Here is a 14,493-nt window from a genome sequence, read left to right on the forward strand (position 1 = left end):
TCGGCGATAACAATTTATCTGATCCTAACTGGATAGGACAGAGCACTAATCCCAGCACTCAGGAGGCCTAGTCAGGTTGATCTCTGTGAGTTCAAGAGTAGCCTGGTCCAGATGGTGAGTTCCAAAGCATCCAGGGCTAAATAGTAGACCCTGTCTCCAATGACTGACTCACTCTCTCTCTCTCTCTCTCTCTCTCTCTCTATATATATATATATATATATATATATATATATATATATATATATATATATAAATACTTATTTGATCCTATGCTTTTACCCCTAAAATGAGGCTTAGTTTCTTCTGAGTGGGTTTTTGGGAGGACTGAATTGGAGCACAGATAAGATACCTAGCTGGCACAGAGTAAATATCGGCTATTTTTATCTTGTTCCCTGTTACTTCTCTGACAAGAGAGCCTCCCTGTGACTGTGTACAGCTGTTTTGTAGATTATCATTTATGAAGTATATATGAAGTGGTACTTCATTTGCTTTTATTTTTTTAAGAATTTATTTATTTTTATTATATATGTTTCGAGTGTTTTCCTGCTTACATGTCTGTGTACCACATGTGTGCAGTGCCCACAGAAGTCAGAAGACGACATCAGATTCCCTAGAACTAGAATTCCAGATTGTGGTAAACCACCATGTGGGTTCTAGGAACAGATTCTTAGCCACAGAACCATCTCATTAGCCCCTAATGTTTTATCATTATTTACTTTCCTTATTTTTTATTTTAGAGTTAATATATGTTGGATATTGATAATCAAGTTGTCTATTGATAGAGGAGTAAGCAGTGTTTATTTCTAGTTTTTTTCTTGTTTTGTTTTTAAAATTTCTTTTATTCGTGTGTATCTGTGTTTACGTGAGTTTCTGAGGGGACCAGATCTCCTGGAGTGGAGTTATAAGCTGTTATGAGCCACCTGGGTGCTAGGAACCAAACCTCCTCTCTAAGAATAGTGGGAGCTTTTGACCACTGCACCATGTCTGTGGGCCTCTTTGCTGTTGTTTTTAATGAAATTCTTTCCATTTTAAGTGTTTTTATTTTGTTTTATTGTATGTGAGTGTTTCTCCTGAATGGAGGATGTATATGCCCAGAGGCCAGAAGAGGATGCCAGATCCCCGTAGAGCTAGAGTTGCAGACAATTGTAAGCCACCGAGTGGGTGCTGGGAACCAAACTTCTTTCTTCTGGAAGAGCAGCCAGTGCTCTGAATCACTGAGCCATCTCTCCAGTCCCGCCCACCGCCAGTGCTTTTTAGTGTCATACATACTGTGTGTTTAATATTAAAATATATAGAAGCAAAAAAATTAAAAACACCCTAAATTCTACCACGCAGAAGTGTTTAGAGAAGGAGGGAGGTAGAGAGGAACTGGGGCTGGAGCTGGCTCCGGGGTTAAGAGCGCGGCTCTCGCCCCAAAGACGTGGTCTGGGTCCCCAGTACCCACATCAGGAGAGTCATACAGTCTGTGACTCCAGTTCAGGGGATCTGAGGTCCTCTCTGCTCCGCAAAGACACCTGCACACTTGTACATACAAACTCATGCTGGAACACATACATAAGCTAAAAGCATACAAAGAAGAACCAGGAAAGGTATTAACTCCTGCAGTATGACAAAAGCATGTGATCTATATGTCATGTAGTATGTACAAAAATATAGATCAACACATATAGACTAAGGAATAAAGTGTGAGAACAGAAGTTACAGAAAATATTTGCATAATTTCCATTTTTTGGTTTGGTTTAGGGGATTTGTTTTATTTTGTTATTTTTAGGTAAGCTATTACATTATAGTCCAAGCTAGCCTAGAATTCATTGTGTAAACCAGGCTGACCTTGAACCCAAGCCACCTGGCCTCAGTCTTCTAAGTTTCAGGTTATAGTCATGAGTCACCACAGCCATTTCCTTCCTTTAACTATAAGATATAGTAACCGTTTTCTAATCACACACACAGTATTAAACATGTTTACACTGCTGAGCCAAGGTGAAATTATATAAACCATGTCCTGCCTTCCTTTTTCCTACCTGTTCTTGGTGGAATGGGCGTAGGAGTGTAATCACCAGTGTATCCAGTCTTTTTTTTTTTTTTTTTTTTTTTTTTTGGTTCTTTTTTTTGGAGCTGGGGACCGAACCCAGGGCCTTGCGCTTCCTAGGCAAGCGCTCTACCACTGAGCTAAATCCCCAACCCCATCAGTGTATCCAGTCTTTAAGAGTGAGTATGTTGGGGCTGGAGAGATGGCTCAGTGGTTAGGAGCACCAACTGCTCTTCCAGAGGTCCTGAGTTCAAATCCCAGCAATCACCTGGTGGCTCACAACCATCTGTAATGAAATCCGATGTCCTCTTCTGGTGTGTCTGAAGATAGTAATGATGTACTCATATACAGAAATAAATAAGTCATTAAAAAAAAAGTGAGTATGTTGACCAAATATTGTTGATATTCCAAAGAATGATGTACAGCCCAAGGCCCTCCTGTAGAGGCGTGGATGATAAGTAGATCACAGCACAGCTCTACCAGGGGGTGTGGCAGTATGCAGAACATCGAGGCCTGTGTGCACAGCTGGGGCCTTTCCCCCTTCCCACTTCTCCCACAGTGGTGGGAGGACAGTGCACAGACCATGGTGTGTGTAGAGGTCAGAGGACCAAGTGGGTCCTGGGGGATCAGACTTCAGGTCTGTCCATACTGGGGGTAAATGCCTTTATGCCCTTACCTGCTGAGTCAGTTCCTTATCCCCCTTTCCTTTACCCTTTCTTTTCTCTTTCTGTGTCTCTGCTTCTGTCTCTCTCTGTCGCCTTTAAATAGAATCTTGCACTGTAGCCCCATCTGACCTAACATTCTTAATTCTCTTCCTCCTCCTCTTAAGTAGCTAGACTACAGACACCAAGCCATGCTGACAGGACATCTAAGGGAAAAATCATTTTTGAAAATGGGCCAGTGGTAGGCTTATAGCTCAGTGATGGAAGGCCTGCCTCCAATGGGAGCCTCTGGTTTGGTCCTCAGCCCTTAAAAGGCAAGAGCTCTTGAATACTTGTTGGGAGGAGCAGAGACCCACCACACTCGGCCTTTAGCAGTATTACCTGTCCTACAGGTGGGCTGGCAAGGGCAGGTTAGCAGCTTGTTTAGTTTACACACCGCAGCATTATCCCTAGGAACGTGCAGTTACCTTTGTGGTCTTAGAAATAAAAAGTCAGCCATCACAACTCTGAATTAGATTGAGCTGACCTCCCACCCTTCTCTATTCTTGAACTGGGGGAGGGAGGCAGCAGGCTCAGACTTGGCAAGTTTGATTTTTGGATGGATGAGCACTCCGGGCCCCTTCCCGGTAAAAGTTGTTTCAGCCACAAAGCAATTTCATTCCACTATTTTCAGTCTCAAAATAAAAGGAAACTTATATTGAAGAAAAAAAAAGAAGAAGTAAGAGTCCACGGTGTCTAGCTCAAAGATAGCATGTTTGTAGACGAGCATGTGAAGCAGTGACTGAGCAGGGAGGGTGGCACCAGGTGGCACTTTGTCATTAGACCTCTGTTCCTAACTTTATATCACGGATTATCTTCACTTTTATCTTCTGTAGGGATCAGCCTGAGGCTTGCTAGCCAAGTGCAGCAGCACTGAGCTGTGTCCCTCACTCTTCCTAGTTCTGTAAACTCTAGACACCTGCTGTGAAGGCTTGTCCTCTGAGCCACAGCTTGTATCCGTGTAAAGTGGGTTGAGTTCACTCACTAGGGTGCTTCCCAAGACAGAAGTAGGGTTTTGTTTTTTTTTTACATAATAACATTCATTAATTGCTTATTAAACCGAACTAAAGCCAATGAAAAATTTTATGAGCCAGAAAATGCAGAAGATTCTCTAGAGGTTTGCCATCTACATTTCTTTAAACTATTTTCTGACCTTAAGGATTTAGATTTAGTTTTATGTAATTCATAGCTTTGAAAAAAATGCTGACATTATCTTTGACTAGATCGATTTTGATTTTTTAAGGACATACAATAGCTTACACATTAATCTTGTCAGTTGTCCTAGTGTACATTTGTAATCACAGATACTCAGGCCAGTGCCCGAAGGATTTTAAGTTCATACTGGCCTGCCAAGTACATTAAGACATCTGTGTCTCACGATGAAAGCTGAGAAGTAACTGGGGAGGTAGTTCAGTGAGAGCACTGGCCTAGCAGGTGAGAGCTTCTCTTCAGTCCTGATTAGCAAAAGTAAAAGATAGGAATCATCTGACATTGGGTCCACTCAGGGGGCAGAGGCAGCTGGATCTCTCTGGGTTCTAGATTGGCCTGGTCAACATAGTGAATTCCAAGCCAGCTAGAACCACATAGAGAGACCTGTTCTCAAAAGCAAACAAACAAACAAACAAACAAAAACCAGCAACAAAAAGCACCTGGCATAGTAGAACACACCTGTATTTCTAGTACTTGAGATGTTGAAGCAGGGGGAAAAAAAATCACAAGTTTAGGGCCATTCTGAGCTATATCCCTAAACCCTATCCATCTTCCCCCTCCTACCCTGCCCGGAAAGAAAAGGTTACTGGTGATTACTGGGACTTACTAATGCTTACTTTGTTAGCTGTCTTATATTTTGGTTGTGAGCCTAGCCTATAACAGCTAAGCTATCTCAGGGAGCAGTCTCTCAAAACAGGATCTGTCCTTGGAAAATTATGAAGTCCTTTATAGTGAAGGTTGAGACCCTAAGCTAGAGTCCTAGCCATGTAAACCCATGAAATCCCTAAGTAGGTCAGCATGGTGATAAATGGCATCTGGCTAAAACACGTTAAATGTTTTACAGTAAAAGTCCTTGAGAGGTAGAAGCAGGATGGTGAGTTTGAGGCTAGTCTGAACTACAGGACAAGACTGTCTCAACAAAAACAAAAGTGACTCATACTGACCTCTCTGCCCAAATTCTACTGTGAACTTTAGTATTTATGGAACAATTTTGTGTTGACAGGCAGTTATCATTTTTCTGGGGTTTAAAACAAAATCTGTTTCCTGACTACTACTGTTTCTTTAGCCTTTACAAGCTGCCGAACAAAGTCACAGCAAAAAAATGTGAATTTTTTTGTTCTTTGATTGGTTTTCTTTAGTTTTGAGACAGGCCAGGCCAGCCTCGAACTGACAGGGGTCTGCCTGCCTCTGATGTGTTTTGTTTATTGGTACTTTTAAAGATGGAAACTACATAATGTAACATAAATAATGGCTGGAAAAAGATGAACGGAAAACTTACTGTATTTTTCTGATCATATCCTTATAGTGTCATTTAGCATGTTTTAGCCAGATGTGATCTGGTACATGCTGAAGTGGGAGAACACTTGAGTTCAGGAATTGGAGACACAGAGGAACATGTTCTCAAAGAATTGAAAGGGATGGGAGTGGGCTGGAGAGATGGCTCAGAGGTTAAGAGCACCAACTGCTCTTCCAGAGGTCCTGAGTTCAAATCCCATCAACCACATGGTAGCTTACAAACCACCTGTTATGGGATCTGATGCCTTCTTCTGGTGTCTGAATACAGCGTACTTATAATAAACAAACAAACAAACAAACAAACAAATAAATAAATAAATAAATAAATGGAAAGGGATGGGGGTGAAGGGGAGCAAAAAAAGAAAGCTTGGATGTCAGATCTGTTAGTAGACTGGATCTGTCTTGTCAGATATGTGGTGCTGCATTTGCTCTTTCAGTCCACGGTTACCTGAGACACTTGACACAGAGGCTGAAAAACCCCCTAGTTACTGAATTGTTTGACCAATGCACTGCCTTCCCGTGAGTTTTCAGAGTAGATGTCCAGGAGAACTCTGCCAAGGTTTCGCCCTATGAAGAGAGTCAAGGCCAGAAATACGACTCTAGGGGAGGGAAAGTTTGATATACAGGCTGTTACTTTCTGTAAGAAAACAAAGGGCTGTCTTTATTCTCTTTAGCATTTATTTTGTGTGTTGGGGGTGCGCATTTGGACAGTTTGTGGGAGTCAGTTCTGGGGATTGGCCTCAGGTCATCAGTTAGCAGCCAATGATCTTACCTACGGAGCAGTCTTGGGGGCCTGGGACTTTGTTCCATGGTGATGAGTGCGTCTCAAAGATTCAGACTCTGAAAAGTTATAGCCTCAGAAAGAAGTGCCTTCCTGCAGCAGGAGAGCAGCTCAGCAGCAGCATGAGGACCTGTTTGGTTCCCAGCATGCGTCAGTCATGGCAGCACTCACCATCAGCCCAAGTGCTGCAGAGGTGCAGAGGAAGGCCCTGAGTTTGCTGGTGAGTCTGTTCAACCTAATTGTAGAGTTCCCACAGTTCAGTAAGACATTGTCTCAAAAAGCAAGGCAGAGAGCAGTACAGAACCAGACACAAGAGGGGCGCACACAGAAAATACAAGGCGTAACCAGTGCCTACATATTCACAAAACCTGCATTCACCTCATAAATGACCACCTTTGAGAGTAGAAAAGTAGGGTTGGGGATTTAGCTCAGTGGTAGAGCACTTGCCTAGCAAGCACAAGCCCCTGGGTTCGGTCCTCAGCTCTGAAAAAAAAAAAAAAAAGAGTAGAAAAGCTCAGAATAGCACAGCGCATGTCCCTTTCAGCCGTGCTGTGTGGATAGTTAGGTATCGATAAAGAGTTTCTTTTTTTTTTTTTTTTTTTTTTTTTCTTTTTGGTTCTTTTTTTTTTGGAGCTGGGGACCGAACCCAGGGCCTTGCGCTTCCTAGGTAAGCGCTCTACCACTGAGCTAAATCCCCAGCCCCAAGAGTTTCTTTTCTTTTCTTTTCTTTGGATAGTAGTGGTTATTTTTGAGGGTTTTTTTCCATTTCTTACTCTGTTGTTTTTGTGTGTCCACACATGTGGGCAGGTCTATGCCATACCATGTGTGTGGAGGTCAAGAGAACACACAGACATTCTCAAACACATAGAAACACAAAATAAAAAACAGATACCTTCCTATTATACAGCTTTTACATTATTTCTCAGGCAAATATAAAAGCAGCCTAGGTGGGCCTGGTGGCACAGGTTTGTAAGCTAGCTATGTCAGGGATTGAGACAAGGCTTGCAAGTTCAAGGCCTGCCTGGCTATACAGAGTGATTTCTGGTTCTTTTTTTTTTTTTTTTTTTGTTCTTTTTTTTTCGGAGCTGGGGATCGAACCCAGGGCCTTGCGCTTCCTAGGCAAGCGCTCTACCACTGAGCTAAATCCCCAACCCCACAGAGTGATTTCAAAACCAGCCTGAGGTACTATACTAAGTAAGACACCCAGTCTTGAAATAAAAAGTTTTGAATGTGGTATAGAAGTGTTTACAAGTAGTGGTAGAACACTGAGGCCCTTGATCCAGTACCTAGTGCCTCCAGAAAAAGACAGCAGTTTCCTATTTGAACCTTTCTACTTATATTTCCCTGAAAGCAGTCACCTAGCCAGACTGAAGTAACCTGCCTTTTCCTGCCTTTGTCCTTAGGAGCCAATGAAGTGCTTCTGGTGGTTGGGGGCTTCGGAAGCCAGCAGTCTCCTATTGATGTGGTAGAGAAATATGACCCCAAGACACAGGAGTGGAGCTTTTTGCCAGTAAGTCATGGTGGAACCATTTCCAGCAAAGTTGAAATGTCATTGGTTCTTGACACTAGCTCATAAATGACCAGCTTAGTGAGTAGAAAAGCTCAGAATAGCACAGTGCATGTCCCTTTCAGCCGCACTGTGTATAGTTCTTTGGATAGTAGTAGTTATTTCTTGTTTTTTTTTTTTTTTTTTCCATTTCTTATTCCATTGTTTTTGTGTGTGTCCACACATGTGGGCGTATCTGTGCCATACCATGTGTGTGGAGGTCAGAGAACAATTCTCAAGGATCAAATTTGGGTTATCAGCCTTAGCAGCAGACACCTTTACCTACCAAACTATCTTGCTGGTCCCTTTTTTGTTTGTTTGTTTTGAGACATCTCACTTTGTATTCCTGACTGGTCACAAACATACAGGCTTCCTTACTTCCTGAAACTGTCTTGCTCACACACACACATACACACACACACATACACACACACACACACACACACACACACACACATCCCTCCCTGGGACAAAGTCTCACTATGTAACCCTGGGTGGCTTCAAACTTACAGGCTTTCATCACCCTCCTGGGTGCCAGGGTTACACATTTGAGCCACCAGTTGGCTTGTTTTTTGAGATAAGGTTTTTTTTTTTTTGGTTCTTTTTTTCGGAGCTGGGGATTGAACCCAGGGCCTTGCGCTTCCTAGGCAAGCGCTCTACCACTGAGCTAAATCCCCAACCGAGATAAGGTCTTGCTGTATAGCTCTGGCTGGCCTGATACTCAATGTATAGCCCAGGCTGACCTTAAATTTATGACAGTCCTGCCTCAGGCTGACAAATGCTGGCATTATAGGCATGTGCCACCACCACACCCAGCTTAGTTTCTGTCTGTTTAGAAGTTCTCACTGTGGAAGTGTCAGGAGCCATGTATTACATTTAGCTGCCACCACCGTTCAGGCTGCACAGCCTGTACTGTTGGTCATGCTGTGCTAGATTAAACTCAGTTATGTTGAGTCCTGTTCAACTGAAAAAGTTAAGTCTCCTTTTGGTATTTCAGTACTGTACAACCAAGAACCATTTCTGAGGAGACATGGAAAGCCTTTGGACCACTCGTACCCTTTAGGGTATTTCAGTACTGACTCAGGATTAGCAATGTGCCAGTTCTTTTCCTATGGAAGGATATTCAGTCTCTTGGCGCAGTGCCTTAAGGGGAGTAGAAAGCTATCACATGTTCTGTAAACCTCCCAATGAGGCAGAAGCATTTCACTCTGTAGGTGGTCACCTAGCCCCTTTCAAGGTGAACCTTAGCCACAAGGGGGTTTCCCTTGTGTGAAGGGAAGCAGGGTATAAGCAAAGAAGATTAGAACAGGCAGGGTGCGGAGAAAGGTGGGGCTAGAGCTTGCCCATCTGAATGGTATTCTTCCTTTTCTCTCCCAAATCCATAGAGTATCACTCGCAAGAGACGGTATGTGGCCTCGGTTTCCTTACATGATCGGATCTATGTGATTGGTGGCTATGATGGCCGTTCCCGCCTCAGTTCAGTGGAGTGTCTAGACTACACAGCAGATGAAGACGGAGTGTGGTACTCTGTGGCCCCTATGAATGTGCGGCGAGGCCTTGCTGGAGCCACCACACTGGGAGGTAGTTGATGATAAATGCTGCTTCATTTAGCTCCTCTACTTTGATGGGAGCATGACCGATGTCTGAGCTCAATTGTGCTGTACGGTCATGGGCACTGGTCATAGTTTATAAATTCCATGTGGACAGTCGTCAGTGCCTTTAAGTATTTCTTTTTGTAGTTCATTTTGTTTTGTCTTTCAAGACAGGGTTTCTCTATATAGCCATGGTTGCCCTTAAATTCCCTTTGTAGGCCAGGCTGACCTTGAACTCGGATCCACCTCCCCCTGCCTCCAGAGTGCTGACATTTAAAGTATGCACCACCACCCGGATCTCTTAAGAATTTTTATTTTCTTGAGATGGAGTTCAGTAAATTTCCCTGTGTAGCTTGTCTGAAACTCGGGTGTACATAAAGGCATGAATGAGCTTTAAATGCTTGTTTGTACTGCCTTTCTTCTTCCGAGACTTGAGTGACTTATCATCTAAGGGGAAAATGCTCAGAGTACAAAATATACTTTTACACACACACTACCATATACAGTTAATATACACAGTGGGAAATTTAAGAACAATAATAAAAATCAACTTGAAGAAAGAATAAGAATTTGTTTGCTTGAGACAAGTTCTCAAATAGCTCAGGCTGGCATTGAATTTGTCTCTGGTCACAGTGGCCTTGAACTCCTGAAGCTCCTCCTGAATCTCCTGAGTGAGGTAATTACACTCATGTGTGCATCTCCTCCTCGCATCTTAACAGTCAGTGATTTGTAGAGAAAAAAGTCCTAGAAGTTTTTCCTTCTTAATTTAACAGTCTATAATTTGTTCACTCTGAGCAGATATGATTTACGTTTCTGGAGGCTTTGATGGAAGCAGGCGTCATACAAGTATGGAGCGGTATGACCCAAACATTGACCAGTGGAGTATGCTGGGAGATATGCAGACAGCTCGAGAGGGCGCGGGACTAGTGGTGGCCAGCGGCATAATCTACTGTCTAGGTATGAGCCTGGGGTGGGGCTGGGCCAGCTTAGTGGACTCCAGAGGGCATCACTTTTACCAAAATTATGTGTATATACTCACATCAAACAAAAACTCTGATTTATCTCAATGTATTGTCCATGAATAGGATTATATTTTTCTTGTAAGCAATGTGCAGGATGTTGCATATTCTCCGACCTGGAAAAAATAGAACTGAATCAATTGAATTTTTCACAGGCCAACTAAAATTAAAATGAGCCTGAGAATCTACATTTCTTTTTGGAATGTTCTCCATTTTGTCTTTCAGGAGGATATGATGGCTTGAATATATTAAATTCAGTTGAGAAATATGATCCCCATACAGGACACTGGACTAATGTTACGCCTATGGCCACCAAGCGTTCTGGTAAGACCAAGTCAAATCTATGATGTGACAGAAGTGCTGTCAGTCTCGGGATGTGTACAATGACAGTGTAGTTCTGGGTGTGGTATCAGTGGGATAGAACTGGAGTTTGTACTTCACCCTAGACTCAACGTAAACTGGAGTCACAGTCCGGCCTCCTTCACCTCCGCCTTCCCTACAATATGATGAAGGCAGTATGAACTTTGAGGCAGATTGTACATTTGAGGGCAGTGATTTCTTTTTTTTTTTTTTTTTGGTTCTTTTTTTTGGAGCTGGGGACCGAACCCAGGGCCTTGCGCTTCCTAGGTAAGCGCTCTACCACTGAGCTAAATCCCCAGCCCCTGATTTCTTATTCGTCAGTACTTTCCTCCTGTTGTAGTTCTGACCACCTAACCTAATTTTTTTTTTTTTTCGGAGCTGATGACTGAACCCAGGGCCTTGTGCTTCCTAGGCAAGCGCTCTACCACTGAGCTAAATCCCCAACCCCACCTAACCTAATTTATCTGTGTAGTACATATTAAGTAAGTGTTTTTGTCCTGTTGAGGTCTGTGTATTCTTCTTTTACTCTTTGAACTTTGATGTTTGGCTTTTTTAAAGACAGAATTTCCCTATGTAGCCCTGGCTGTCCTGGAACTCACTCTGTAGACCAAGATGGCCTTGAGCTCACAGAGATCCACATACACCTGCTTCTGCCTCCTGAGTGCTGGGATTAAAGGCATCCACTGCCAACCTGGCTAGACTTTGTCTTGAGGGTCCTACCATGCAGTCCTGGTCATGTACAAGTTGCTATGAGGTGATCCTTCTGCTTCTGGCTTCAAGTTATACCACTACATTGGTTTTTTGGTTTTTTGGTTTTTTTTTAAACCTAAGATCTCACTGTATGTAGCTCACATTAACTTTAGACTCCAAGGAATCCTGGGATTGCAGACATGTGACATATACCTGATAATAAATAGCAATGAGTATTACATAAAACCTCTAGTGCCTAAAAATAATTTAAAAAAAAAATTCTGAGGACTGCTCACAGGGCCTTGCATATACTAGGCAAGTACTGTCATAGAGGTCCATCTGAATGACAGCTGAGAACTCTTAGTGGGATAGGCTGTGATGTAACAAAGAGCAGACAACGTGCTGTTCCAGCTAACTGCCTCTGACAGAGGTCACAGCAGAGCCATGGCCATCCTCCTTTGCTCCTCTCATCCTTACCAACACCTTTCCTCCTGCTTTCTGTTTAGCCAGCTGAAGAGGGAGTCTGTGAGTTAATGAAAACAAAGATGAGAACCATGTCAGTCCTCCACTAGAATTCCAGGTCCTAGCCTAAGGGTTGGCCAGTGTGCGCACTAACATTTGCTGTATTAAAGTGTTCTAAGCCTGTGTGACACGTCTGCGTCCCTCATCTCCACAACTCAGCCAGTAGTGAGTTACTGGGATCAGATGCTAGACTTACTGACCTTCATTTGCCAATGCTCTCTTTTCCCCAGGTGCTGGAGTAGCCCTACTGAATGACCATATTTATGTGGTGGGAGGGTTCGATGGTACAGCCCACCTTTCTTCTGTTGAAGCTTATAACATTCGCACGGATTCCTGGACAACTGTCACAAGTATGACCACACCACGATGCTATGTAGGGGCCACAGTGCTTCGAGGGAGACTCTATGCAATCGCAGGGTGAGGAGTTTGAAAGTGGGCCAGAGCCATGTATCCAAGGCAAGAATCCATTCAGGATGGAGGCGTAATGTGTGTTGTGGGAACAACCACTGGGGCTATTTCCATTCCCGGCCCAGTGCGGGGCGTGGACCCTTGCCCAGGTGATAGGACTTGTGTATAAATGGCTGGAGACCTCATTTCTTTCTTTTGTTTTTTCCCCTGTCAGATACGATGGGAATTCTCTGCTGAGCAGCATTGAGTGTTATGACCCTATCATCGACAGCTGGGAAGTAGTGGCCTCCATGGGAACCCAGCGTTGTGACGCTGGTGTGTGTGTTCTCCGAGAAAAGTAACTGTTATTTGGACACCAGCTGGGAACAGTTTGTGGGAGAATGAAGGATCCTTTCCAGAATGTTCACTTCTCACTGTGTGCACAGGGCGATTACAGGCACCAGTGCTGTGATGATTGTACTTATTTGACGCACATGCTCCTTCTCACTGGCCATCCTGCTCAGACGCACGGGGAACAGGTCCTCAAGGGAAGAGAATGCACACACGGATCAGAGACACAGATCATGGCTCTCTGTGGTCTGAGGAGCACTTTCTTCTGTTTGTAACTTACCATGTGCTTGGGAGAATGTGTGTGTGTGTGTGTGTGTGTGTGTGTGTGTGTGTGTGTGTATGTGTTGTGCCTCGTATATTGCAGAGAATTAAGGTGAGTATGGCCTACTAGATGTGGGCAGTGTCCATCCTGTGTGATTGGAAGGATATCAGTTTATATAAGCTTGGTAAAATGAAAGTCTTTTCTCCACTCAGAAGCAAAAATATCTTTTCTAAATACAGAGGTAGCTCGAGGCACCACAGTTCCTTTCTGTAGGAAACCAAGAGATCACTGTCAACATTTGAGAGGCCAAGAAGGAAGATTCGTGCTGTTCTCACTTAGGGAGACATAGTTGGCACAGAGATTTGAGTAAGTGGCAGGAGCTGAATGGAATGTGGGTGAACCCAGAAAATCACTGAAGTGTGAACTGGAAGGCTGGCAAGGACATATTATCTGACTCCATGGTCTTTCTAATGTAAAATGTTGCACCATCTTGGTTGGCACTGGAGACTGAGAGATTAACAGTGGAAAAGGTTAGAATAAGAAATGCTGTAAATGTGCAGAGTTCAACATACCTGTGGTAAACTAGAAATATCTGTGATTTTACAATCATCTTAGTCCCTGCCAGGGCTCCCATAGCCGTGGCAGTATTTGTCTTATGTGGGTGAAAAGACCATCTTCCTGGTGAATCAAGTGCTACCACGTTACTTCGCCTCCACACTATTTATTTGGGGATGGGTGGGGTTGCTGCAGCCTAGTAGTTCAGGTACTGATTACTGCCCTGTTGTTTTAAGGGCGCACTTCCACTGAGGAGTGTTTAATACTGCTGTGTGGTACGTTCAGTTCTCTTCCTGCTATATCTTCTGTACTTGTCATTACAGTGTATTTTATTCATCCTGGAACAAAATAATCAAGGACAATTGAAAATCTTTTGTTAGTTTCCGCACCTCTGCCAATGTTCCCGAGCTGCCATTCTGGCTCCTCTGTCATGGTGAATTCTGCAGTTACTGGTATAGCAAATAGGAGAGTGTGGGAGCCGGAACTGGGCTGCACTTGCCTTTTGCTCTGGAATCCCACTTTTCCTCTCTCCCTGAATTGTGTTTGCTGATAGAGTTAATTTCCTTTGTATTTTTTTAAGAAAACATTAAAAATGAACTGTCTCAAATGGCTTTAAGAGAATTTGTGTGTAGTGCTGTCTTCAACAGACATGTGAGGAACTTTTTTTTTTTTAGAATTATTTATTTTATGTATGTGAGTATACCACCGCTGTCTTCAGACACACCAGAAGAGGGCATCAGATCTCATTACAGATGGTTGTGAGCCACCATGTGGTAGCTGGGAATTGAACTCAGGACCTCTGGAAGAGCAGTCAGTGCTCTTCACCACTGAGCCATCTCTCCAGCCTTAGGTTCCTGGTCTTATTGCTCAGCCTGTTTATCTTATGCCTGCCCACAAGCTCAGCTGCTTCTCTGGTCAACCTGAAGCATCAGTAAAATGTTTGCCCAAACTTGACTGATTTACTGTCCTTTCATACTGTGAATCTACATGAAAAATGATAGATGGATGGATGGATGGATGGATGGATGGATGGATGGATGGATGGATAGAGCCAGCGAGCTGGGCAGTAGCCCCTTTAATCCCAGCACTCAGGAGGCAGAAGCAGGTGGACCTACGAGTTTGAGGTCACCCTCGTCTTTCAGAGTGAGATCCAGGACTACATAGAAAAACCCTGACTCGAAAAACAAAGAGCA

General features: G+C 43.5%; 1 protein-coding gene across 13 annotated transcripts in view; it reads left to right on the forward strand.

Annotated features, from left to right (window-relative positions):
* Positions 1–13,907, forward strand: part of Klhl12 (kelch-like family member 12) — a 33,719-nt gene extending 19,812 nt beyond the window's left edge. For 12 of the 13 annotated variants that reach the window (XM_039090401.2, XM_039090402.2, XM_006249843.5 and 9 more), the window contains 6 exons: positions 7,420–7,526; positions 8,948–9,143; positions 9,953–10,111; positions 10,399–10,497; positions 11,976–12,162; positions 12,368–13,907. In XM_039090401.2, the coding sequence (XP_038946329.1) occupies positions 7,420–7,526; positions 8,948–9,143; positions 9,953–10,111; positions 10,399–10,497; positions 11,976–12,162; positions 12,368–12,494 (875 nt within the window). In that variant the 3' untranslated portion in view covers positions 12,495–13,907. The remainder of the gene's footprint in view (positions 1–7,419; positions 7,527–8,947; positions 9,144–9,952; positions 10,112–10,398; positions 10,498–11,975; positions 12,163–12,367) is intronic. The other variant, NM_153730.2, reaches the window with a different exon arrangement.
* The last annotated feature ends 586 nt before the right edge of the window (positions 13,908–14,493 follow it).

The sequence above is a fragment of the Rattus norvegicus genome, chromosome 13, assembly GCF_036323735.1.
Source record: "Rattus norvegicus strain BN/NHsdMcwi chromosome 13, GRCr8, whole genome shotgun sequence".
Classification (NCBI taxonomy): Eukaryota; Metazoa; Chordata; class Mammalia; order Rodentia; family Muridae; genus Rattus; species Rattus norvegicus.